Source organism: Vicia villosa, linkage group LG1, assembly GCF_029867415.1.
Source record: "Vicia villosa cultivar HV-30 ecotype Madison, WI linkage group LG1, Vvil1.0, whole genome shotgun sequence".
NCBI classification, from domain to species: Eukaryota; Viridiplantae; Streptophyta; class Magnoliopsida; order Fabales; family Fabaceae; genus Vicia; species Vicia villosa.
The window spans coordinates 56,123,767-56,151,112 of record NC_081180.1 but is presented as its reverse complement, the minus strand read 5'-3'; the positions used below and the strand labels follow the sequence as shown (position 1 = coordinate 56,151,112).

Sequence of the window (27,346 nt, the reverse complement as noted above, 5' to 3'; positions counted from 1 at the left end):
GAAACTTTGAGTTTTGCACTGATTTATTCCGATTTATCCATATGAGTCTGAAAACATTAAAACATACAACCAAAGCATAAAATGACGAATAATGAAATAAAACACTAAATAACATAATTTAAAAATGCTTAAAAACAATGGTAAATATATGTGTGAAAACCACTGATCACCTACGGAACCGAAGCGGTAATCCCCATGGAAATCAGAGAATCGTTTAGACAGACTGAATCCCCTCTCGACAAAGAGATAAACGACGAGGCTATGAAAGAGGAGATCAACCTAGTCGAAGAGATTCATTAAGGGGCTGCTCTCCACAAGGCCATGTTAAAACAATAAGTAACTTTGCGCCATGACGCCAGAGCCTAAGTATTTTCAAGGAAAACCCTCGAAAATTGTTATTATTAGTTAGACTATTTTTTCTATTGATAAGAACCAGGTTGTAGCTAATATAATAGAGTTAGAAATGTTGTTGTAGATGAGTGTGATATATTGGTTGAGACGACGAAGGAATTTAATGATTCTGATAATTCTCTTAGTGAGAATTTGATTGATGTCATTTAAAATGTTGAAGTTCCAACCATCGAAATTGGTCTTGATAACCCAAAGAATGATTCTCCGACTCACTCTGAACGTAAAAAAGGTTGGTGAAAATATTAACGAAAATGTATGTAATTATGCCATTGAAGATATTATTGAAGAAGTCAGCAATAATGTCAATGAAGATGTAAATGATAATGTCAATGAATATCTTAATGAGGATGAGTTTGTAAATGAAAATTTTAATAATGATGACATTGAGGTTGTCAATAATGACATTGCTGATGAAGTTCCTATTGTTAGAAAATTCCCTAGAAAAACAAAGAAGTATAAAGTAGAAGTCCATTTATCTTTTAGTGTTGATTAAAAAAAGGTTTTGGTTTAGAAGAAGAAAAATAAAATTGCTGACAAGGAGAATAGCAAGTCTAATAAAAATAAGTTTGTAAGAATAAAGAAGATCGGTCCTAGCATCACACAGAATAATGTTGAGAAAGATGTCTCTAACAACTTGAATTACTGTCATACCCCAAAATTTGCCCATCATATTCCGAGGTTTTTGGCTCAAGCAATTTACTCAGATACTTCTTATCATCAGATGCTCAAGGTTACACAAGAACTAGGCATGCTCATCATTCTCATAAGCAATCAACCCACAACTAGTGTTTTGCTTCTTTCAAAGAAAAATCAGGTTCTAAGACCTTAAGTGAATTTCATAGCTTCTTATATGTTTCAAAGAATCCCCATACTAATGTCCAAGCCTTGATTCATAAGATTGCTCAATCAGTTGCTCAGAAAATCAACAGTCGACTATGCTAGGTCAAAAGTCAACTACAGTCAAACCTCTTGATTTTTTGGTCAACATCAATATTTTGAAGTCATATTCATCATTTGATCAAGGGTTGATCATGATTCGTCAATAAAAGCTCAGAAATCAACAAAGCTCATAGTTGCTAAATTAGAGTTATGTGAGAGAAAGTAAACTGAACTTTGATTGATCATATCTCCCACATGGTTCATCAGAAATTTCCCAAACAAAGCTCATTCTCAAGGAAATTCAATTCTCTACAACCTTTATGTAGGTCTCGAGGTCAAGAAATGCTTCAGCATAAGAGATATTAGCCAAGACATTACAGGTCCTTCTAGAAGCTCGCAAAAAGCAATTTTTCATCAGGAGCCATATCTTCAAGATAAAATCCTCAAATGCAAAAAAGCTTCCAAAGTGGCTTGTAGAGGACATCATGAGCTTTCCAAAAAGTCCTAAAGCACCTTCATAGGATAAAAATTGAATAAGTTATGATTGACAGAAGTTGAGCGAAATATGGAAAATGCATGAAACCCCAAATGGCAAAATGCAAACTTTTAAGTAATGGGCCTTTGGTATTGCAATGCCCACAAAATATCAAACGTATAGAAGGCCCATGGACCAACAATTATTTATTTTATGATATTATTTCATTTATTTTTGAGTTTATTTATTTAAATTCAAAATAAATCAAATAAAATCATATTTTTGAATAGATAAAAGATGTTATGGAATATTCTCTCATCTAATCAAATCAAATCTCCATCCAAGGGCCAGCAAACCATGAGAAATAGCATGAAAATAGATTTTGATCAAGAAAAGAAAGTTTTTATGCAGGAATAAAATCAAATATTTTCTTCAATCAAACATTGATTATTTCCAAATATTCTAACCCTACTTCACCTCATATATATGTCTAACAAGTGCAGCCTCCAGGACACGAATTGCTTGCCTCAAAAACACTCTCCAAACTTCCAAAATTTCGAGAAAACTAGGGGACACGAGATCTCAAGTTGCAGCCACTTCCCATCAAAACTAATCACTCCAATCTCTTCCTGAGATATCAAAGGGTAATTACTGATCATTAGACACGTTTTAAAACACTCGGAATAAACACACCATGATCATCATCGTCATCCATATTTGAAGCTTTCGTATTTTTATTTTTATTGTGTTTTAACATAAACTGATGTTTCTAATGTGTTCCTGAGATGAATTAGAGCAGGTCCAACGCATCACATGTGAGCTTTAAGCCCTGAATCGTAGCCTGCCATTGTTGGGGTTTTAAGCTTGCAAAGTTTCATTTTCATGCATACAGAACGTTTCAAGCCAAGACAACATCACCATTGAATTCATAGCATGTTTTTAAGTCGATCTGGGTTGGTGGTTTTCGTGTTTGTTTCGTATTTTTTAAAAGTGTGTTATTGCAGGTTTCGCTACAAAATTCTCGCAGCAAATTCATAGCTATTACATAGTTATTTTTGTAGATACAAAGGCTGAACCCGTGCCTTGCTGTTCTTATTTCTCTATGATACATGCATATTTTTGTTCCTAATTTGGCATGTTTGTGTTCTGCATGCGATAAGCTTCATTTTTGCTCTTGGAATTTTTGTGTTTTGTTGAAAATCGAAGGAGCTACATGGCTTGGAAGTTACTGAAAATTCAAGTTTATGATAGGGTTTGTATATGGTCTTTCACGATTTGTTTTGTTGTTTCCATGAAGAAGACGACTGCGTGTCGTCGTGTGGTTGGCCCATTTAATTTTGTCTTTTAGCTACTTGAATTTAAAAGGTGACTAATTGATGTTATGTTACATAACTTTTGTTATATTTAATTTCTATTTTTTTTAATGAAAGAAATGGATCAAAACGTGATGGGCCTTTATGAAGCGCTATCCACACCTCCTGACTGAGCCCGTCTTTGGTTTGTTAACAGAATCACACCCCCGTTCGGATCCATTTGTTTTATTATTAGCTTGTTTCATGATTTTATTTTAAATAGTTTTGTTAATTAAAAAATTCCCAAAAAAAATGGACAATGATCAGAAGTGAGTCCACTATGTCATGATATTTTTATTTTTATTTTATTAATTTCTTAAAAATAAATTCAATAGATAAATAAATAGGTATTTTGTGCTTCTTTTTCTAATATATCTTTTGTTTTATTTTATTTCTCATTGGTCCATTAATTCAAAAAATATAAAAATATGTTTTTATTCTAATATTTCATTTTTTTCTTTTAATATACTGAAAATACCAAAAATATTTGTTTCTTGCATTAACTTCAGCTTCTTTTGTTTTCGATTAATATTTGTTCATGTTTCTACCTTTTTTTTTCTCACATTATTTTGTGTTACTAACATTTTGTTTGTTGATTGTGATTTGTGAGGAACTACCATCTTGAGCAATTGGGCTATTTCCTATGAGCATTTATAAATCGTTTATATTTTACTTCTCGCATATTTTTTTATTTTTTACAATTTATGTATCTGCTAAAGGATGTAATAGTTTAAGCTAGGGTTTTAATTCCTGCACTCCCGATTTTATTGTAACCCCCTCCCGAAGCCCTGTAATAGCTAGGACTCTTTACTTTCTACCTTTATTTTCCCGTACAATATTGTATACTTGCGTGTGTTAGTAATTTAGGGCGTGAAAAGAAATTAACCTCAATCTAGATCACTAATTAAAAGATAAAATATTTCGAAACAAAACACGTGATTGCTGCACACACTCACCCTTAGGGTACGCCCCTCTTGGTTGCCTTCGATTATATGGTCGTGTCCCTCGAATATAGAGGTACCCATTAGCAAAGTCCTGACGATTAAAAATCATCGCAAAGATCATAAGTTCCTCGATGACCCTCGATGTTGCCTATGAGTATATGATCTAGTCCCTCGAATGGTTGCCTATGAAACGATGATTGTCCCTTAGAATTTGCTAAAGGTACCTCTACTTGTTGCCTTCAATGACCTCTGATGATCCTTCAATAGTCCCGCACATCCAATCAATAGGACTACCTACCCTAAATGGTAAGGATAACCCTATCTCCCTTAGAAGAGTAAAAAGCATAGAAAAAGACTAACTTAGGGTAGTGTTCTTAATATGCTTAGCTCAAATAAAATATCTTTTCGCACCTCTCTTTTCAAAAACTAAGGCTACGCTTTTAAGCTAAAGTCCTTACACCTCTTTCAAAACAAACAAACATGAGCTAAGCAAATTAAGAGCCCGTAGAAAACTACGGATGAAAAGGGTGCTTACACCTTCCCTTTTCATAATCTACCCCCGAGCCCGTTTCTTTTAAAAAGGGTCTTTTTCTGTTCTTTTTGCCCTTCCGAGTTATTTGGATAAATTAAAAGTCGGTGGCGACTCATGCTTACCGCAACATTGCTTGCTTAAAAATGAAAGTCAGTTCATCGAGTTACAATTACATTGAAGACGACGAGGATAATGATGAGCAGGCTGTAAATTGTGTTAAAATTGTGAAAATGTATATTATAGGGGATAAGCTTTCGAAGAACATTCCTTCAATTTTCCTTGATAATGTTCCATTCAATTCTAAGGAACGTGTAGCCAAATGAAATTTTGTTTATTATAGGAGATTGGCACACAAAAGAGAACCCTCAATCCATACATAGAAAAGAAATGAAATTATGGAGCTCCTTGATGATGCTCAGCTGATGAAGAATGTAATGAAGGTTGAACCCATGTATCCAAAGTTGAGAGTAGAGACTATAGAGATTATATGAAGGTCCATATTAGAAAACATTGTTTTACTTTCTATCCTATAACCATAAATGGGTATCTTGGTTGTGGAACTATTGACATTCTTCTTTGAAGATTATAGCATAATGTTCGTGAAGACTAGCCTTGAAAAGGTATTTCTGTAGCCACCAACTTGAGTGTGAAATACACCATCTTATAAAGGTTGGAAGGTGCCTTGTCTAATTTGGCAGAAGAATTTGACCATGTATGAACGAGAGGAGAAGTCATCATGACAAAATAGTCTTCAATCATACGAGGAGATGGAAATTCCCTAACAAGACTGAAAATGTTGACAATGGTAGTGGTTGTAGCAGCAATATTGAATTGAATGGTTGATCGAGTGTCTCTCGAGGTTGCCATTTGTAATACAATGGGAGAACTGACTTTATATTTTATTTCGCAAACAATGTTGCAGTGAGCAAGAGTCGCCACCGACTTTTATTTTATCTAATTAGGAAAGGCAAAAAGAACAGGAAAGACCTTTTAAAAGATTTTGAGTTCGGGGGTAGGTTATACAAAGGGAATGTGTAAGCACCCTTTGTATCCATGGTTATTCATGGGCTCTTAATTGCTTAGCTCACTTATTTGTTTGAAATGTTTGAAAGAGTGTAGTGTGTGTATAGAAAAGATTTTGAAAAAGGACTTTATGTAAATAAGTGTAGCCTTTGAAATCATTTTGAAAAGGAGGTGTGTAAAGTATTTTGAATTTTGAGTTTTGAATTTGAGCAAGAAATTAAGAGTAACAAACCCTAAAGTTAGAAGGTCTAACTTGTTCTTTAAGTCTTTACTTAGGTGTTAGTACTATCCATACCATTTGAGGGTAGGTAGTCCTATGCATTGGATGTGCGGGTCATCATTTTGCCATAAGACTATCCATACCATAAGGACTAAGGAGGGTATAAAGTCTTATGAATTGATGAGAATAGTCATTAAGGCAACAAGTAAGGATACCTTAGCAATCGAAAGGGGATATCATCATTTAACCAAGGGACAAGATCATTTATTGTAGGCAACTCGAAGGGACCATGATCTTTTTATGATGACTTTATTCGTAGGCAGCAGGCTAAGGTATCCCTACATCTGAGGGACTTGACTATTTAATCGAAAAGGCAGCATAAGAGGGATTACCCTAAAGGTGAGTGTGTGAAACAAAAGTGATTGATTTATTTTAATCCTGAAAATTAGGGTTATTCTATGTTACTTTTAGTCTTGTCATACAATCCCATTCAATTTCTAACAGTTATATAATGCAGGAAATAAAAAGCAGAAAATAAACCTACGCTATTACAAGGCTTCGGGGAGGGGGAATTACAAAACCAAAAACCAGGGAATGCAGAAAATAAAGACAAAAAATAAAACCTACAACTATTACATGGCTTTGGGGCAGTTACATAATAGTGAAGAATTGAGTGCGAAAATAAAAACCTAAAGATTATTACAAGGCTTTGAGGCAGTTACAATAAAAAGTAGCAGAAAATAAAATTAACCACTTATTATTACAAACCCAGAGCAGATACAAAAATATAATAAAATCAGGCGAACAAGAAATTAAGATAAAGGAGGATAATAAAAAAGAAAAGGTTTTAAGGTAAAAAACTTTAAGAGGGTAAACCAAATGGGTAAAAAAAAACTAGACTCAAGGTTAATGGGCAATACCTACCTATCCTACGTTTTTAGGGTTTTTAGAGTTATCTATGGTTTTTGAAGTTTAAGACTAAACCTAAATGTAAACCTAAAATTAATTAATTAGACTAAAATTATTAACTTAATTTAAATTATTAAACCTAATTAAAATTATTAACCTAATTTACATTATTAAACCTAATTAATTATCTAATCTGAAAATAAAAACCTAATTTTATTAATTATTAAATAAAACTTAATTTTATTAATTAAAATAATTTTATTATTTTTATAAGAAAAAAGGTTAAGCTTTAACAAGAATTAATTAAAAAAAAGTCTTTTAGTTAAAAAAAATAAAGAAAACAATTAAAACTAAATAAAAGTAATAAAATAAAAATTAACAAAAACCTAGCGAGCGATCCAGTGGGGTGAAACTCTGAAAGTCCATGGTGAGGACGCATGCCCAGGAACGTTGGATCAATCTGGAAGCAGATCTAATGGCTGATGGAGCGAAGTTACATCGTATGCGCTTTGAGCGAAACGCACTGGATCCAAGGGGGCCAAAACGCGCGCCAGGTTTTGAATCCAACCAACCACGTGACGCCACGCCTCGTCTACTTCTTCAGAACCGTAGTTTTAGGTGAAACGACTTTTACCTACGGTTTTGGTTCGTCGCTATAGCCCCTGCCAAACACAAATAGCAAAATATGCAATAGAAATTCAAAGTGAAACCACGAATCAACTCGTTTTGATCCCCTGAGCACGATGGTGGCCATGGTTTTGTCTAATTTTTCCTTAAACACAAAGCCCTAATTTAGAGCTTGGAAACCTAACAATGGCGTAACACCAAACCTGCATCTAAAACTCAATAAAAATATCCAGAAAGCTTGCACACATGATGATGAACACATATATATCCTCAAAACACATTAAAGATGCATGAATTATTTGAATCGAACTTGGTAAAAAATGAACAAACCGTGGGGTATTGGGAGCAATTCTGAGTGCAGGGACCTTGGGGAATGAATGGAATAGCTCCAGTGAAGTCCCAGGAACGTAATTGAATCCTCAAAACACCTTGGATCGGGCTCTAACTCCAAAAACGAATTTGACTTTCTTTGAATTTTTTCACAAGTTATTAGGGTTCTTGGAGGCAGTCCAAACGTGTCCTTGTAGTCTGAATAGATTGCATATATATGAGATAGATTTAGGTTAAGAAAATTGAGTTGAATCCTCTTGAATCAATGATTGGCAATTTGATTGAAATTGATTTGTAAATGTTTCCAATTTTGGACCAAAATCATTCCATCTCTTTCCAATCTCCTTTGTCACGAAATTTGCATCAAATATGGAATATTTGGATGATTGAATTTGATTAGAATCAAAACAAATCAAATCTCTTTGTATTTTTTCTTAATTATTTGATTTAAATTGTATTTTAAATGAATAAAATTCAATATAAAATCAAATAATCATCACAAATTCGTGGCCTTTGGATTGGATCTCTTTGATGACTTGAGGAACAATATTGGATCATAAAAGATTGGGCCCATTTGCGAGAAAATCCAATTTGGCCCTTATTTGCTTCATGTATTTTACCAAAAATTGACCAACTTTGACAAAGCATATCTCCCTCAATATTTAAGGCATGGAAGTGTTCTAGGACTTTTTGAAAAGCCCAATATGTCTTCTACAAGCCACTTTGGAACCTTTTTTGCATTTGGATATTTTATCTTAATTATATTGCCTTTGACAAAAAAACAGCTTTTGGTTGACTTTCAAAAAGACCTGTAATGTTTTGATTCATATCTCTCAAATGAAGCATTTTTTGCCTTGGCTTTTGAGAGACAAAGTTGTAGAAAATTTAATTTACTTCAAAATGAGTTTTGGTTGGGAAATTTCTGATGAACCATGTGAAAGTTATGGGTGGTCAAAGTTTAGTTGACTTTTAGTCAAAAAACCCTAATTTAGAAACTTTGAGTTTTGTTGATTTCTGAACTTTTCTTGATGAATCACGATCAACCCTTGATAAAATGATGAATATTACTTCAAAATATTGATGTTGACCAAAAATCAGGAGTTTTGATTGTATGTTAACCCCAGTTGACTTTTAGGTCAAACTAGTCGATTGTTGACTATTTGAACATTTGACTGGGCAAACTTGTGAACTAAGACTTGAAATTTGTCATGGAGGTAATTTGAATCATAATAGACCATATAAAATTCACTTGAGACCTTTATACATCCTCTTCCCTTAAGAGAAATCCAAAACCCTAGTTTGAGGACCCTTGATTAGGAGAAAGTGTGTATAACCAATCCTTGAGTTGTTTTGAGCTCTTGACAATTAGCTGAGTTTGAACATTGAAATGTGGAAGGAAAATTTTGGGGTATGACACCATTGTTTGGGGAATTCAATTTGCAATATGAGAGAGAGAATACAAGAATGATCCTTCTCGAGTTGTAGTGAAGAGACACTGATTTTTAGTGAAACTTTGTGATAATGAGATGTCGATTTCCACAAACTATGCCATTGGTTCGTACAAGAACCAAAAATAGAGGAAAACGAATGAACTTAGCTCTAATACAGTCGAATGAGCTTCTGATATGACGGAACGAAGGTAGATTAATAAGGTTAGCATTTCAGCCATTTCAGCGATTGAAAAAATAATTTGAATATGTGAATGAAAGAATAACATAAATAATGTCTAATGGATTTTATATATGATATACGGTTGAAACTCTCTTCATAAAATCACTGTCCGATCAGATCTAATAGTTAGCGTATGCTAAAAATTATGATTATGTATCTTCAACTGAGGTGAAGTCTAATCTATTCCGTGTGCTTTTTCAAAAGGCATAAATAGAATGCTATTTGTGTTTGTTTGAAGGTTGGAAAAAATATTGTAATGGATATTTTTTTTAAAATTATTCCAAAATATTTTTTATTCTCAAAATTCTTATTTGCACATGATTTTTCTATTCTTATTTCAAAGTTTTAAGGATGGAAATATAACATTCCCATAAAAATAAGTTCAACCAACTCTAACTTCCCTTTATCACTCACGTTTATTAATTAATATTTTTTATTTTTATCTATTTTTAAATTAAGTAAATTTTATCATTATTTTTAAGAAACTAAATTTTACCAAATACATAAGTTGAAAATATCATTCCAATGAATGATTTTTTTAATCTTGAAACAAACACACCCTAAGTGAATGAATAATTCTTTTAACCTTGAAACAAACACACCCTAAGTGAAGTCGAATCTATTCCGTGTGCTTTTTCAAAAGGCACAGATAGAATGCCATCTTTCTTAACCTTTATCTGCTCCTATTGAAATATCAAATCAAAATCAAGCCAATTAAAGATAGAGCTGTCAAACAAGCCCTATAATTAAAAACCCTAATTATTTGGCCCCATTAAAGCCCTATTATATTGAGCCCCCAATTATTGAGATTTATATTGGGCCCTAAAATTTTAGGCCCTTTGCATAATGCATTTTTTCCCCATTGAAGGGGCCTTATTTTATTTCAAAAACTCATAGAAACTTCATTTCCTGTAGCACACTCTATCTTTTTCCGTTCAGCAAAGCTTTGCCTGCACCGTGAAGCCACCTATTAATATTATAAATATTCCAGCCCAAGAATTGGAGATTCATTCATAATCTCACATAATTAGACCATAAACACTCTTGTAATCATACACGCACGAAGTCTATCATACTCATGCATTTTTGTACATAAAATTTGATTACTATTCTCAAACAAACTTTATCCAAAACAAAACAAAACAATTGTGTAATCTTTATTCATATCAAAGAAAAACTAATTTTGAAGAAACATAAAATAAAACCACAGCTTGATACATAAAGCTAAATCCAAATTCAAATCAATTAAAACAACACAACAATGTTAACATTTAGCACCTACTGCCAACCTTGTTTACCAAGTTATTAAATTAGAGAATATTGAATACTAACAGGAGAGGGGTATGGTGGAAAGTACCTTCAAGCATATGTATCACGGGCTGAAATTTTTTAACAGAATTTTTAATTTATTTTTTGTTAATTTTAAAAAAAACTAATTTAACAATTTTTTGATTTTATTCTATTTTTAAAATTAAATTTTTTTATTTTATTTGGGGCCTTATAGCACTTTTTCAAATTTTGGGGCCTTCCTATGTATTTGAAGCCTTATTTTTTTAAAATTATTTTAAACCCTTTTATTATAGAGCTAAAGCCTAAATTTATTGGCCCCTTAAATTGACACCATCAAAGATAGTTGAAACAAGTAAATTTACCATGTGGTAAACAAGTAAATTTACCATGCGGTTTTGAGTGTATTCTACTCGAATACAAGCTAATCCCCAAGTCAGGAAATTTTTTTAAAATACTACTATGTTAAAGCTAGTACTTGTTATGCTTTAGATTTTTTAACATCCAAATTCTATTTAAAGGGCATAAACTATTTGAAACCTTAAGTTTAAATTTCTTTTCAAGCTTTAATTTTCTCGTATGGTACAATAGCAAAAAGCACTATTATAGTTAACTTGAAACTGCAAACGATCCTAAGTACATATATATGACTAAATAACGAGAGAAAAAAGAGAGACATATATATGCTATATGTGGTTATTATTCCTTAGAATGTTTTTTCCTCCTAGTGGATAAGTAGGAGCAGTGGTTCCAGGTTTGGGAATTGACCCAAATGGCTGGTTTCCTTCGTAGTAGTCCCCATGTGGCTGCTGAGTACCATAATAATGTGCTTGTTTGGTGCTTAGCTTCTCTGCAGCATGCTTGCCTTTAGCTTCATGTAGCTCCATCTTTGCTTTTGCTTCCTTAGCTTTTGCACGTTCATGTGCTACCACTTCCTCTTCCTTAGTTCTTGCCCTTGCTTTCTCTGTCTGTATTATTATCATCATTATTGTCATAAATAAATATCATATTCTAATACTATATAAACATTAATGCATTTGATTAAAAAAAGAAAGTGACCTTCTCGTCTATTTTAGCTTTATATATGTCGACTTGTTTCTTGGCAGCACTAGCCTTGTTTTTCAGTTTCTCCATTGTAGACTGCATGGTCTTCAATGAACATAGAAGGTGGTAATATTGGATGTATATGTGAAAGGGATGGACTATTTATATGCATTCTTGGCCATTGAAGATTGGATATAAACGAAATTAGACAACACAATAAAATCCTAAATGTTCTACATAGAAGGCAATGCAATCTTGGCACCATTTGTTAAACATGCAGAGATGTTCCAGCCACTGTCTGCCACGAATGTTCACCATATCTGAATGTGTAATAAAACATTAAATGTGAGTATTTGGTCATTAGCGGTGAGGATAGTTCAGTTCAACAAATAAAATTTTACGGTTTAGTCTATGTAGAGTACTCATGTCTCTTTCTCTCTTAAAATAGAAGACAATTATATATTTTTAAATGTTTATGAATTTATGTATTTAATTATTTTTAAATATAAATAAATGATGTGTTCATAAATTCTCACTCGCTAATTTTAATTATCATTCTGAATTACTCAAATAGATATACATAGTACTTTGTGTTACTCTTAATAGTTTTAATGTTTAGAGATGGGTCATTGTCCTATTATTCTCTCATATTCAAATAAGTTGAGGGGTCTTAAGCCTCCCCGTTTCAATAATTATTGGCTTTCTCGTCCTTTTTTTCTCCAAGTTAATGTTGAGTAGTTGGAATAACTCTCAATTCTTTGGTTGTAAAGTTTTTGTCTTAAAAAAGAAATATCCAGTATGAGTGTTTGCGGTGCGGTTTGAGCCATTTTGACATAAAAAATCATTTGAACTACAAGAGAAAAGAGTGTACGGTTTGGTTTGATTTGATTCAATTGAGTTTTAAAAATAAAACTGAGCCAAATCAAATCAAACCAATGCAGTTTGGGTTGGTTCGGTTGGTTCGATTTTTTACAAAAAACTTATTGAGTCATACATACACATATAAATGACAAGATAGTTTTGTATTTAATCATTTATGTATTATCAAATTACAACAAAATTCATCATATTTGGCAATAACTTTCCATTTGATATACAAAAATAAGATTAAAGAAAAGTGAAATAAAGATACAAAATAATAGAATAAACAAATATGAAAAACATTATAATGAAATAGAAAGAACAGATGAGAATAAAGATTAGAGAAGATGAAAAAGAAATAGCAAAAGAGATGAGAGATTAGAGAAAAATAGGTGCATTAAAAACGTAACCGTAAGGCTAAGGCATAATAGGTTTGAGTTTGAGTTGAAAGTGGGTTAAGTGAAGTTTGGATTATAACATAATGCGGTTTGGTTTGCTTTAGTTCAGTTTATAAAATACAAACCGTAAACCGAACTGAATCACACGGTTTTATTAAAAAAATGACCAAAAGGTGCTTTGGTTTGATTTGGTTAGCAGTTTCAGTTTGGTTTGGTTTGGTTAGCAGTTTTCTATTTGTCATGTTCGGTTTAGAACACCCCTACTTAAAGGTGCTTTAAAATCTTGGAATCATCAAGTTTTTGGTGATCTTGTTTCAAATTGCTTCCTTGAGCAAATAGGTAAATACTCTAAATGCTAAAGTTAAGTAGGGGATTTTTGTGGGGGAGATTGACTATAGGAAGAAGGTGGTGTCATATCTGTAGTATCTTCTTCGGATTAATTAAAGATGCCTAGCTTTTTTAGAGGGCTAAAGTTAAGTGGCTTCAGGAGGGTATTGCAAATAATTGTTACTTTCATGCTTGCATCAATAGTCGATCTAAAAGGAATGCAATTTTAGCTTTTAGGGTAGGAGATGCTTGGGTGGAAGAGGTTTTGGAGATCTGTCCAAAGGTGGTTAATTACTTCTCTAATCACTTTAGTGAACCTATCATGGATCGACCCAGGTTCGATGAGGTCCCTTTTCGATCTCTCTCAGAGGATGATTGTGCTAGTCTCAAAACCCCCTTTCCCTTTTCTGAGATCGATTGGGAAATTTCTTTTTGTGATGGTAACAAGAGTCTTGGACCAGATGGATTCAATTTCTCCTTTTTAAGGAGGTTTTGGCCTCTTTTTAGGAATGAGATTGGGACTATGTTCGAGCAGTTCCACCCGTTTTTTTCTCTTCCTCGTGGTTTATCCTATTTTTGTGACCTCGATTCCTAAGGTAGATTCTTCATCTCAAATGAGAGACTTTTGGTTTATCTCCTTGGTAGGGTCGCTTTGTACACTCCTGGCTAAAGTTTAATGGGTAGGCTCGCAGGTGTTATGGATAAGCTTATTTCTTCTAACCAGTCATCCTTCCTAAAAGGTAGATTCATAGTAAATGAGGTTGTAATCGTGAATGAGTAAAAATTCTTGCTTCATTTTTAAAGTTATTTTTGAGAAACCTTATGACTAGGTTAGTGGATCTTTTTAGGATTATATTCTCTCTATATTTGATTTTAATGCTAAGTTGAATTTTCCTATTTTTTTCTATTAATCTTGCAATCTTGGTTAATCGTTGTCCAACTCAAGAAATAAGTATCCAAAGGGAATTGAATCAAGGCGGACCTCTGACTCTTTTCCTCTTTCTATTGGTAGTTGAAGGCATTTGTGCATTGTTGTCTAGGGTTGTGGATCAACATTCTTTCTAAAGTCTTCACGTGGGTTACTCAGACTTGATTGTCTTTCTTCTTCAGTATGCGGATGATACGATTATTACAGCGTAGTACTCCTATGAAAACCTCTGGTCCATCAAGACTATTTTTGGTTTTTTTGAGCAAGCCTTAGGTATTCAGGTGAATTTTTCCAAGATCAGTCTCATTGGATTAAATTTTGATCCCACTTTCCTTGGCCTTGCTTGAGATTTTCTTCACTGTCAAAGAGAGACTCTCCCGTTCAAGTATTCGAATCTTCCAGTAGGATGATTCCTCGACTGTCTTCTACATGTGAACCTTTAGTTAGCCTTATCATTAGGCGGATTCACTCTTTGAGGCATAGGTATATATCTCTAGGAGGGTGGGTGATTCTTCTCTATTTTATTCTTAATGATATTCTCATTTTCCCTTTATCTTTTTTGAAGATGTCTGTTAAGGTTTGGAAGAATATTGCGAGCTTTTAAAGAATGTTTTTGTGGGGTGGTGTTAGAGGGGGCTCTAAGATTGTTTGAGTTAGGTGGTCTGATGTTTATAAGCCCAAGAGGTTTGGTGGCTTAGGTGTTTGTGACCTCCAGCTAATTAATCTGGCTTTGTTGGGTAAATGGAGGTGGCAAACAATTTTGGGTGTTTCAAATTTATGGCAGGATATCCTCTCTATTAGATATGGAGTTATTGCGATTGCTTCTGTCCCAAGAGGAAGAGTTGCATCTCTTCTCACTGCATCTCGTTGATGGAGAGGCGTGTATCTCCTAGGTAGAAATGGGAGGAGCCCCATACTGGTTTTAGAATAATGTTGTTAAGAAATTTGTTATAATCTTTTCACTAAGTTCTAGAGTGATTCTTGGGTGGGTGTGATTCCTCTCAAAGGTAGGTTACCACGACTTTTTTCTATCTTCGAGTAGAAGAAGTGTTTTGTGGGGGATGTCGGTAGGTGGAAGTGGCAATCTTAGGTTTGGGATTTCAAGTGGAGTAAAGTTCATATGTTTTAGCGTGAGTATGCGTGGATAAATGATCTTCTCTTAGTTGTTAGGAAGTTTACTCATTCTTCCTAGTCTGATAAGTGGTGGTGGCGCCACTCTAAAGACGGTTTTTACTCAGTGGCCTCAGTGTATTCTATTCTTCGCACCCACGATTTTCTTAATGATCGTCAGGTCTTGTTAGTGGATTTGGTCTTTCCTAGTATTTGGAATAACTAGCTAACTCCTAAATATATTACTATTTTGTCCAACAAATAAGGTTTATTGATTTTGGAGTAATATAATAATCTTCTCGTTATTGGAAGATGTAGGAGGCATGAGACATCATCAAGTATGATAGTCATCTCACTAATCATAAGATAAAATGAAGAGGACTTTGCGTGTCATCGCTCCATAAACGCAAACAATAAATCGTGGTTGATATAACCATATCCAGTCCTACATAAATCCTTCAGTTTGCAAGACATCGTGAAACCATGGTTCCTTAGGCTGCGACAACTTTACAACCTTCCTACTGTGGTCAATACATTTCAACTTATCACGATACTGCAAAAATTAAATACATCCTCTTTAGACAGTTCAATTATTATAACACAAGTGTTTAAAAGAGTAATTAAAGATTTATGCTACCTTTACATGCCACACATGCCTAGCTAAATGGTTTGTATACATAGGTAGTAGTAAAATATCTAAGGGGTCTCCCAAAAATTATTGTGCACGTCAGGTGCAACATGGGCTTCTAGGCCAACAAGGGCTTCATGATGAGTTGGAGACACATGAATCTAGGAAGACGATGTTAGAGAAAGATGAACCTAGGAAGCTGATGGTTCAACATTAAATGAAGTTTCCCTAATTGTGGGTCGTAAGAGTCTAACTTTCTCCCTATGAACGGAAGCATGTTGAGTCACTCTATCATGTCTCATTCTTTATTGGTTGTCAGCCATTTTTCCTATAATCAAACAAGAAAAAAATGTCATAATCAAATAAGCTATTGGAAAACCAAACCAAAAAACATAAAATAGGTAAATCTGGATTTTTGTTATCCGGACTAAGGGTTCAGATGAAGTAGAAATAAAGCATATGAACCTTAAACAACAAAGATTCAAAATTTCAAAGCAAAACAATTTAGGATAAAATAAATATGACATGTCTATTGCATTTAACCTAATGTATCATACATATAATCTATTTAGGTAATGCATGCTTCTTAAATAAAAAAAGGTAAGGAAATGAGAAACTTACTAAATATGGGAGATTGATGATCTTAGATGGAATCTAGTGGAGTAGAACTCGAGAGATGTGCTAAACTTGAATGCAATTGAGTAAAAGTTTTGAAAAAACTTGAAAAATGTTGAGACAAGAGTATGCTCATGAGCTTTGTTTGCTCTGAAATAAAAAAGGGAAGGGAGAAGGAAATGGTTGGGCTTGAATATTTAAACATAATCATTCAGATTCCAATCTCCATAAAGGGGTGTTTGTTTGATGGATTCGAATAGGATTCTCAGAAATGTGAGGTTAGAAATCTCATATTCTCATGTTTGTTTTAAATTTTAACAAATTATTCCTAAGTACATTTTATTCCTTGGAATATAATTTACTCATAAAATTTTAAAGATTTACTCTTATGTCAAAGGGTGGAAATCTTACATTCCCATAAGAATAAAAAGTAACCAATTATAACTACTCAGATTTATATTATTTTTAAAATTTTAAAATATTCTTAAGAACCTAAAAAACTTGCCAAATAATTTGATAGAAATTATATTCAGAGTAATAACATTCCTAAGAATAACATTCTAGAAATTGTAAATTTAATCCATCAAACAAACACATCCTAATAATTTCGTACATTGATTTTTTTTTTCTTTTCAAGTTTGCGTGGTTCTAAAATTGGGCATATGTGTGTTAATATTAAGGCGCGTCCGAAGTTCAATCCCTGTAACATATCAATCTATATTTTAAAATTTAATTTTTTTTAACATTTATTTTAATGTGTTTCATAGAAAATATATTATATATTTAATGCTCTAAATTTTAAAATTCAAATTTTAATGACATTTTAAACTTTCGTTGAGTGAGTAAAAATGACAACGGTTATAATTAACAACCACTTTTACTAAAATCTTGATTCTTTTATATAAAAAAAAAAAAGCTATTTTGACACTTGATTATACACTTGGACTCAGGATCCATGCACATGCACTTATACACCTACACTGTATATTTATATTCATCTTTTTTTAATAGTTTTTTTTCTTACAACTGTGCATCACTAAAAGATATGTATCTATTCCGTATAAAAAATATTGGGCGTAGAAAGACAACGTAGTATATTTTTAAGGGTCAGTTTGGATCAAACGAGGGGAGGGGAGGGGAGGAGAGTGATTTTAATGGAGGGAAGAGAAGGGGAGGGCATTTGATGATTTTTTTTAATTATATATATGTTTGGTTCAAATGAAGGGAGGAGAGGGGGGAATTTTTTTTTAACTATATATATATATATATATATATATATATATATATATATATATATATATATATATATATAGGGAGCGTATCCGGTGAGAACTGATAACTTTTGTGAGAAATGAGAACTACAAATATCAACCGCAAGATATAATTAACGATTCAGATTTTAAAATTCTAATTCAAGAACACGGTAATCTTTCCTTACCGAAAAATTATTTTATTTTCTAAAATTACACTGTGTTTGTCTTCAACCTATCATATACTGCCGCCATCTTTTAATAATGAGTACTATCTCAAAGTTTTCTACTATTCATTGACAGAGAAGAAAAGGTATTCACGTGATCTTTTCAACTATTTTTTTATACTTTTCATTCTATTAATGTATTAAATTTGTTACTTTTTCTTATTTCTTATGAAGTGTTTGTAATCCGTAATCCGTTGCCGATTTTCTCTCATCGGTACAATGGCTTCTATTTCAATGGAGAGGTAAGAGAGTGTAATGATTTTTAAAGCTTTATCTCAATGGGGCAACCCACCGTAAGCAACTTACAATTCTTCAACAAAGTGGCTCAACATCTTGCAGCAAAGGGCACAACCAGAAGAACTCGAATAGGAATATCTTCAATTGCATCTTGATGGCTACGCCCCAAACTCAACCGGTCCGAATACGTATTTCTCACCAATTCGACTTTATTTTTCTGATTCTTTGATGATGTCAAGAAGAAATCTCAAGATATGAATAAAATCATCGCCGATCCAGTTTTACAACTTAAATCAATGGTAAAGAATATCGACAATGCTTATTTTGAAAGATTGTTGTTCATCGATTCACAAAATAACAATTTCAGCATACATATCGAAAATACCAGCTCTAGATTCACGAATAGGTAAAATATTTGTTTTCTAGTTAATTGTTTGGAGAATTAGTTGTTTCTACATCTTGTTTACCATAATTATTTGAAGAACTAAATTATGCCCTCCAAGTGTTTGTTAAAATGTCAAGTGCCTTGATGTCTCGTGGAAATATTATGCCTCTGTAGATCTTTCTCTTAATTTTTAAATTGATACTAAAGTTTTAAACTTCTAGTAGTATGTCTCTCCCTATTTGAATTTTGTTTACTGATTTCATGTGTCTAATTATAACCTTTTCATGCATTTATTTTTTCCCGTTAATTTATTCATATGATCTTGATATTTCATCATTTTCTTTGCTTGTTTGCTAGATATTTAAATTTCAGTTTGCTGCATCCATTTATTTGTGTTGGTTTATGATTCATTTACCTCTCAATGAGGTGATCAAATATTAATTAGGATACTGTAACTGGATTTACAAATAGTGTTATGCTATGATTATTTTATAGGATAAAATTGAACTAGTTTATATTGCATTTACTGTAACTAATTCAGATTACAAGTGTTATTAAATTGCATTGTTTAATACATAATGACAAGTTTACTACAATGACAGGTAGAGAACAAACTAGAAATAACAAAGCAAGACCAAGCAATGGGGCAAAAATGAGTGGCAAAATCAAACACTGAAGCAAAAAAAGAGGATCAAGTTCAAACATTGAAACAAAATCAATCTAGACAATTTCTCTTCATATAGATATTGTACTTTGACTAGTTATCTCAATGTATAATGTACTTATTCTTATTTATTGTACAAATGAATGAAGTCTGAGCACAAAGTTAGTTTTTTCTTTTTTTTGTATAAGCAGTATTATTATTATGTACATAAATATATATACTTTTTCATTCTATGAGCCATAAATTCTTTAAAAATTCCAAGAACTTGAGTTTGCGTATAAGATGTGGCTTATAAAATTAACATATTAAAAAAGAAGGATGATTTTCAAACTAGAAATCAAATAAAACAACAAATTTAAACTTAAATAAAATTGCTTTATGTTCTAAATTGAATTATCTATAAAACAAAATAGATCCTTATAAATAAATAATTCCAACAGATAGCAAGAAAAGAAAAAGCAATTCTTTCAAACTCAAAAACAAGACTAAGAGTTCTATCTTAGGCAGATGATTTCGTAGGACAATTACGAGTATCATGATATGCATATTGGCCACATGCTTTACAAAGCCTGGATCTTTTTTGTTGTTGTTCAATAGCCTTTTCTTTTCCTCCTTTAATTCGTTTACCACTTCCTTTTGTCTTTGAAATTTGTGGTGGATGAATTTTCACTTCTTTAGGAATATCAAAACCAATAAAAGACTCGCTTACTTTACCATTTGTTTCACTATTATCAACTATATGCAATACATCCACACCATCTTTTTGGTTTATATTTTCTACTCCGCAGTCTATACATCCAATCCATAATTCATTTTGAAATATATAAAAGTTTTCACGAGTGTAAATATCTCTACCATGCCTCTCTAGTCCACGATTTAATTTTAATATTGGTAAAGAGTGAAGTGAAGTATTATCAGCAAGTAACTCTTTATGTCTTTGAGCTTCTATAGCAGACTCAAATCTCATCCAAAATTCAACCAAACCAATAGTAGGATTTAAAAAGTTACCGTAGAAGGAATTTTCACTTTCTGATCTTGAGGTTGTTCTCAATATGCCACCCAAAAATATATCTCTGAAGTAAGCTGGGATCCACATATTTCGAATATTATACATGTGTGAAAGCCATTCATTCTTTTCCAATCCAAACTCAATCATGATGGATTTCCACGTTGCTTCAAATTTGTCGGGAGTATCTGATCCCCAAACACATGACTTAAATTTATTGTTGAAATCATCATTGGAATTCAAGGAAACACCCACCTTTTCAGAAACTTTTTTCATGATATGCCACATACAAAACCTATGTGAAGAAGAATCAAAGACCTTTTCAATTGCGATTTTCATGGCAGGGTCTTGATCTGTTATTATAAGATTTGGTTTATTTCCTCGCATAGCTTCCAAAAACTTTTCAAATAACCAAATGAATGAATCAGCTTTCTCATTTGCTAAGAAGGCAGCTCCAAAAGTAACAGATTGCCTATGATGGTTCACTCCAGTAAATGGTGCAAATATCATGGAATATTTATTTGTTTCATATGTAGTGTCGAACGACATCACATCTCCAAATAAGGAGTAATTTTTTCTACAAATTCCATCTGCCCAGAAAACATATTTCAACCGATCTTCAACATCAACCTCATATGCAAAATAAAATGATGGATTCATTTCTTGCTTCCTTTTAAAGTTATCAATGAAGACATATGCATCCGAATCTTTAATTAAGGTCTTTAAATCTCTAAAACAATTTTGTAGATCTCTCTGTGTGCACCCAATATTTTCATAACCACCTAGTTGTTCCTTCAACAAGTGGTATGTTTTTGAAGGACCAATATTTGCTCTACTATTTGCATACATTATACTCTTATGAATATGATTCACTTTTCTTGCCGATCTAAGAAATTGTCTCTTTTTAGGAGAGGCAAGTACATGAGTATGACTTTCTTGAAATCGAGTTAGCTCATACTTACCTCCCTCTAATAGTTTGAAAGCAACTTTTGCCTCACATCCTTCTCTAGTAAGACTTCTCCTCTTGAGTTTAACTCCTGATTCAGTCACTTCTTTGTCTTTTGATACATTTGGGTTGTAACCCTCTTTTGAGCAAACAAAATACTTCCAACGTACAACACCATCTTTATTTTTATTTTCTGATGAGCAACGCACACTAAATCCAACAGTGTGTGCATATTTTTTGTAAAAAATTTCACCATCTTCAAGTGAATCAAAAAGTTGTCCTACTTTAGGTTTGATTTCTTCGTCACAATTTAGAACCTCTTGATTTGTCTACAACAAATAAAAAAATTAAAATTGAAATTGAAATATAACTCATTTATGTATATATAAATAACTATAATTACCTGCACCGATTTTAGTATATGAACACCTTGTGTAGTATTAAGTGTTGGTTCATCATCTTCGCTCGACCCCAAACTTTAATTCAAAAAGAATAAAATACATGTATTATAATTTTAAATTTAAATAAAAAATAAAACAAATAATACTTTAAAGATAAAATAAAATATAAAACTCAAAACAAAATTGAGATAAAGGTTTAAAAATCATTACACTCTCTTACCTCTCCATTGAAATAGAAGCCATTGTACCGATGAGAGAAAATCGGCAACGGATTACGGATTACAAACACTTCATAAGAAATAAGAAAAAGTAATTAATTTAATACATTAATAGAATGAAAAGTATAAAAAAATAGTTGAAAAGATCACGTGAATACCTTTTCTTCTCTGTCAATGAATAGTAGAAAACTTTGAGATAGTACTCATTATTAAAAGATGGCGGCAGTATATGATAGGTTGAAGACAAAGTATAAAACCCTATAAGACCATCTCCAATGGTAGTTCCTTCTAATAAGTTCTCTACCTAGACATGCCACATCATAGTACCATTGCATTGCAATGCAACTATGAAAAAATTGTGCTACCCAATCAAATTAGTTTATGAGGTAAAGTTGTGGGCCCAATAATAACTTTTTAGAATTATACAATTAAAATAAAAATTATAAAAATTATTTTAAGATGATGTGGCTAGTGGGACCCATAAAGAACCCAAAAATGGGTTGCACCATTGGAGATGCTCTAAGCTTAAAGGGAGACTCAATTTATTACACAGTGTAATTTTAGAAAATAAAATAATTTTTCGGTAAGGAAAGATTACCGTGTTCTTGAATTAGAATTTTAAAATCTGAATCGTTAATTATATCTTGCGGTTGATATTTGTAGTTCTCATTTCTCACAAAAGTTATCAGTTCTCACCGGATACGCTCCTATATATAGGGAGCGTATCCGGTGAGAACTGATAACTTTTGTGAGAAATGAGAACTACAAATATCAACCGCAAGATATAATTAACGATTCAGATTTTAAAATTCTAATTCAAGAACACGGTAATCTTTCCTTACCGAAAAATTATTTTATTTTCTAAAATTACACTGTGTTTGTCTTCAACCTATCATATACTGCCGCCATCTTTTAATAATGAGTACTATCTCAAAGTTTTCTACTATTCATTGACAGAGAAGAAAAGGTATTCACGTGATCTTTTCAACTATTTTTTTATACTTTTCATTCTATTAATGTATTAAATTTGTTACTTTTTCTTATTTCTTATGAAGTGTTTGTAATCCGTAATCCGTTGCCGATTTTCTCTCATCGGTACAATGGCTTCTATTTCAATGGAGAGGTAAGAGAGTGTAATGATTTTTAAAGCTTTATCTCAATGGGGCAACCCACCGTAAGCAACTTACAATTCTTCAACAAAGTGGCTCAACATCTTGCAGCAAAGGGCACAACCAGAAGAACTCGAATAGGAATATCTTCAATTGCATCTTGATGGCTACGCCCCAAACTCAACCGGTCCGAATACGTATTTCTCACCAATTCGACTTTATTTTTCTGATTCTTTGATGATGTCAAGAAGAAATCTCAAGATATGAATAAAATCATCGCCGATCCAGTTTTACAACTTAAATCAATGGTAAAGAATATCGACAATGCTTATTTTGAAAGATTGTTGTTCATCGATTCACAAAATAACAATTTCAGCATACATATCGAAAATACCAGCTCTAGATTCACGAATAGGTAAAATATTTGTTTTCTAGTTAATTGTTTGGAGAATTAGTTGTTTCTACATCTTGTTTACCATAATTATTTGAAGAACTAAATTATGCCCTCCAAGTGTTTGTTAAAATGTCAAGTGCCTTGATGTCTCGTGGAAATATTATGCCTCTGTAGATCTTTCTCTTAATTTTTAAATTGATACTAAAGTTTTAAACTTCTAGTAGTATGTCTCTCCCTATTTGAATTTTGTTTACTGATTTCATGTGTCTAATTATAACCTTTTCATGCATTTATTTTTTCCCGTTAATTTATTCATATGATCTTGATATTTCATCATTTTCTTTGCTTGTTTGCTAGATATTTAAATTTCAGTTTGCTGCATCCATTTATTTGTGTTGGTTTATGATTCATTTACCTCTCAATGAGGTGATCAAATATTAATTAGGATACTGTAACTGGATTTACAAATAGTGTTATGCTATGATTATTTTATAGGATAAAATTGAACTAGTTTATATTGCATTTACTGTAACTAATTCAGATTACAAGTGTTATTAAATTGCATTGTTTAATACATAATGACAAGTTTACTACAATGACAGGTAGAGAACAAACTAGAAATAACAAAGCAAGACCAAGCAATGGGGCAAAAATGAGTGGCAAAATCAAACACTGAAGCAAAAAAAGAGGATCAAGTTCAAACATTGAAACAAAATCAATCTAGACAATTTCTCTTCATATAGATATTGTACTTTGACTAGTTATCTCAATGTATAATGTACTTATTCTTATTTATTGTACAAATGAATGAAGTCTGAGCACAAAGTTAGTTTTTTCTTTTTTTTGTATAAGCAGTATTATTATTATGTACATAAATATATATACTTTTTCATTCTATGAGCCATAAATTCTTTAAAAATTCCAAGAACTTGAGTTTGCGTATAAGATGTGGCTTATAAAATTAACATATTAAAAAAGAAGGATGATTTTCAAACTAGAAATCAAATAAAACAACAAATTTAAACTTAAATAAAATTGCTTTATGTTCTAAATTGAATTATCTATAAAACAAAATAGATCCTTATAAATAAATAATTCCAACAGATAGCAAGAAAAGAAAAAGCAATTCTTTCAAACTCAAAAACAAGACTAAGAGTTCTATCTTAGGCAGATGATTTCGTAGGACAATTACGAGTATCATGATATGCATATTGGCCACATGCTTTACAAAGCCTGGATCTTTTTTGTTGTTGTTCAATAGCCTTTTCTTTTCCTCCTTTAATTCGTTTACCACTTCCTTTTGTCTTTGAAATTTGTGGTGGATGAATTTTCACTTCTTTAGGAATATCAAAACCAATAAAAGACTCGCTTACTTTACCATTTGTTTCACTATTATCAACTATATGCAATACATCCACACCATCTTTTTGGTTTATATTTTCTACTCCGCAGTCTATACATCCAATCCATAATTCATTTTGAAATATATAAAAGTTTTCACGAGTGTAAATATCTCTACCATGCCTCTCTAGTCCACGATTTAATTTTAATATTGGTAAAGAGTGAAGTGAAGTATTATCAGCAAGTAACTCTTTATGTCTTTGAGCTTCTATAGCAGACTCAAATCTCATCCAAAATTCAACCAAACCAATAGTAGGATTTAAAAAGTTACCGTAGAAGGAATTTTCACTTTCTGATCTTGAGGTTGTTCTCAATATGCCACCCAAAAATATATCTCTGAAGTAAGCTGGGATCCACATATTTCGAATATTATACATGTGTGAAAGCCATTCATTCTTTTCCAATCCAAACTCAATCATGATGGATTTCCACGTTGCTTCAAATTTGTCGGGAGTATCTGATCCCCAAACACATGACTTAAATTTATTGTTGAAATCATCATTGGAATTCAAGGAAACACCCACCTTTTCAGAAACTTTTTTCATGATATGCCACATACAAAACCTATGTGAAGAAGAATCAAAGACCTTTTCAATTGCGATTTTCATGGCAGGGTCTTGATCTGTTATTATAAGATTTGGTTTATTTCCTCGCATAGCTTCCAAAAACTTTTCAAATAACCAAATGAATGAATCAGCTTTCTCATTTGCTAAGAAGGCAGCTCCAAAAGTAACAGATTGCCTATGATGGTTCACTCCAGTAAATGGTGCAAATATCATGGAATATTTATTTGTTTCATATGTAGTGTCGAACGACATCACATCTCCAAATAAGGAGTAATTTTTTCTACAAATTCCATCTGCCCAGAAAACATATTTCAACCGATCTTCAACATCAACCTCATATGCAAAATAAAATGATGGATTCATTTCTTGCTTCCTTTTAAAGTTATCAATGAAGACATATGCATCCGAATCTTTAATTAAGGTCTTTAAATCTCTAAAACAATTTTGTAGATCTCTCTGTGTGCACCCAATATTTTCATAACCACCTAGTTGTTCCTTCAACAAGTGGTATGTTTTTGAAGGACCAATATTTGCTCTACTATTTGCATACATTATACTCTTATGAATATGATTCACTTTTCTTGCCGATCTAAGAAATTGTCTCTTTTTAGGAGAGGCAAGTACATGAGTATGACTTTCTTGAAATCGAGTTAGCTCATACTTACCTCCCTCTAATAGTTTGAAAGCAACTTTTGCCTCACATCCTTCTCTAGTAAGACTTCTCCTCTTGAGTTTAACTCCTGATTCAGTCACTTCTTTGTCTTTTGATACATTTGGGTTGTAACCCTCTTTTGAGCAAACAAAATACTTCCAACGTACAACACCATCTTTATTTTTATTTTCTGATGAGCAACGCACACTAAATCCAACAGTGTGTGCATATTTTTTGTAAAAAATTTCACCATCTTCAAGTGAATCAAAAAGTTGTCCTACTTTAGGTTTGATTTCTTCGTCACAATTTAGAACCTCTTGATTTGTCTACAACAAATAAAAAAATTAAAATTGAAATTGAAATATAACTCATTTATGTATATATAAATAACTATAATTACCTGCACCGATTTTAGTATATGAACACCTTGTGTAGTATTAAGTGTTGGTTCATCATCTTCGCTCGACCCCAAACTTTAATTCAAAAAGAATAAAATACATGTATTATAATTTTAAATTTAAATAAAAAATAAAACAAATAATACTTTAAAGATAAAATAAAATATAAAACTCAAAACAAAATTGAGATAAAGGTTTAAAAATCATTACACTCTCTTACCTCTCCATTGAAATAGAAGCCATTGTACCGATGAGAGAAAATCGGCAACGGATTACGGATTACAAACACTTCATAAGAAATAAGAAAAAGTAATTAATTTAATACATTAATAGAATGAAAAGTATAAAAAAATAGTTGAAAAGATCACGTGAATACCTTTTCTTCTCTGTCAATGAATAGTAGAAAACTTTGAGATAGTACTCATTATTAAAAGATGGCGGCAGTATATGATAGGTTGAAGACAAAGTATAAAACCCTATAAGACCATCTCCAATGGTAGTTCCTTCTAATAAGTTCTCTACCTAGACATGCCACATCATAGTACCATTGCATTGCAATGCAACTATGAAAAAATTGTGCTACCCAATCAAATTAGTTTATGAGGTAAAGTTGTGGGCCCAATAATAACTTTTTAGAATTATACAATTAAAATAAAAATTATAAAAATTATTTTAAGATGATGTGGCTAGTGGGACCCATAAAGAACCCAAAAATGGGTTGCACCATTGGAGATGCTCTAAGCTTAAAGGGAGACTCAATTTATTACACAGTGTAATTTTAGAAAATAAAATAATTTTTCGGTAAGGAAAGATTACCGTGTTCTTGAATTAGAATTTTAAAATCTGAATCGTTAATTATATCTTGCGGTTGATATTTGTAGTTCTCATTTCTCACAAAAGTTATCAGTTCTCACCGGATAC

The 27,346-nt window shown here is 32.2% G+C and overlaps 3 protein-coding genes and 2 long non-coding RNA genes across 5 annotated transcripts; 2 read left to right on the top strand and 3 right to left on the bottom strand.

The window, feature by feature from the left end:
• Positions 1-11,192: 11,192 nt before the first annotated feature.
• Positions 11,193-11,878, bottom strand: LOC131606737 (late embryogenesis abundant protein 6). The gene is made up of 2 exons (XM_058878886.1): positions 11,720-11,878; positions 11,193-11,628 (listed from the first exon to the last, which is right to left on the bottom strand). The coding sequence occupies exons 1-2, from the start codon at positions 11,804-11,806 to the stop codon at positions 11,347-11,349; spliced, it is 369 nt and encodes a 122-aa protein (XP_058734869.1). The 5' UTR covers positions 11,807-11,878; the 3' UTR covers positions 11,193-11,346.
• Positions 11,879-18,252: 6,374 nt separating this feature from the next.
• LOC131606730 (uncharacterized) lies at positions 18,253-19,505 on the top strand. The gene is made up of 2 exons (XR_009285005.1): positions 18,253-18,691; positions 19,273-19,505. It is a non-coding gene; the product is annotated as an uncharacterized LOC131606730 (long non-coding RNA).
• Positions 19,506-19,833: 328 nt separating this feature from the next.
• LOC131643131 (protein FAR1-RELATED SEQUENCE 5-like) lies at positions 19,834-22,170 on the bottom strand. Its single transcript, XM_058913314.1, has 5 exons — positions 22,064-22,170; positions 21,908-21,975; positions 21,690-21,762; positions 20,862-21,615; positions 19,834-20,639 (listed from the first exon to the last, which is right to left on the bottom strand). The coding sequence occupies exons 2-5, from the start codon at positions 21,928-21,930 to the stop codon at positions 19,834-19,836; spliced, it is 1,656 nt and encodes a 551-aa protein (XP_058769297.1). The 5' UTR covers positions 21,931-21,975; positions 22,064-22,170.
• Positions 22,171-22,990: 820 nt separating this feature from the next.
• Positions 22,991-24,243, top strand: LOC131606726 (uncharacterized). Its single transcript, XR_009285004.1, has 2 exons — positions 22,991-23,429; positions 24,011-24,243. It is a non-coding gene; the product is annotated as an uncharacterized LOC131606726 (long non-coding RNA).
• Positions 24,244-24,571: 328 nt separating this feature from the next.
• LOC131643048 (protein FAR1-RELATED SEQUENCE 5-like) lies at positions 24,572-26,908 on the bottom strand. The gene is made up of 5 exons (XM_058913222.1): positions 26,802-26,908; positions 26,646-26,713; positions 26,428-26,500; positions 25,600-26,353; positions 24,572-25,377 (listed from the first exon to the last, which is right to left on the bottom strand). The coding sequence occupies exons 2-5, from the start codon at positions 26,666-26,668 to the stop codon at positions 24,572-24,574; spliced, it is 1,656 nt and encodes a 551-aa protein (XP_058769205.1). The 5' UTR covers positions 26,669-26,713; positions 26,802-26,908.
• Positions 26,909-27,346: the final 438 nt, after the last annotated feature.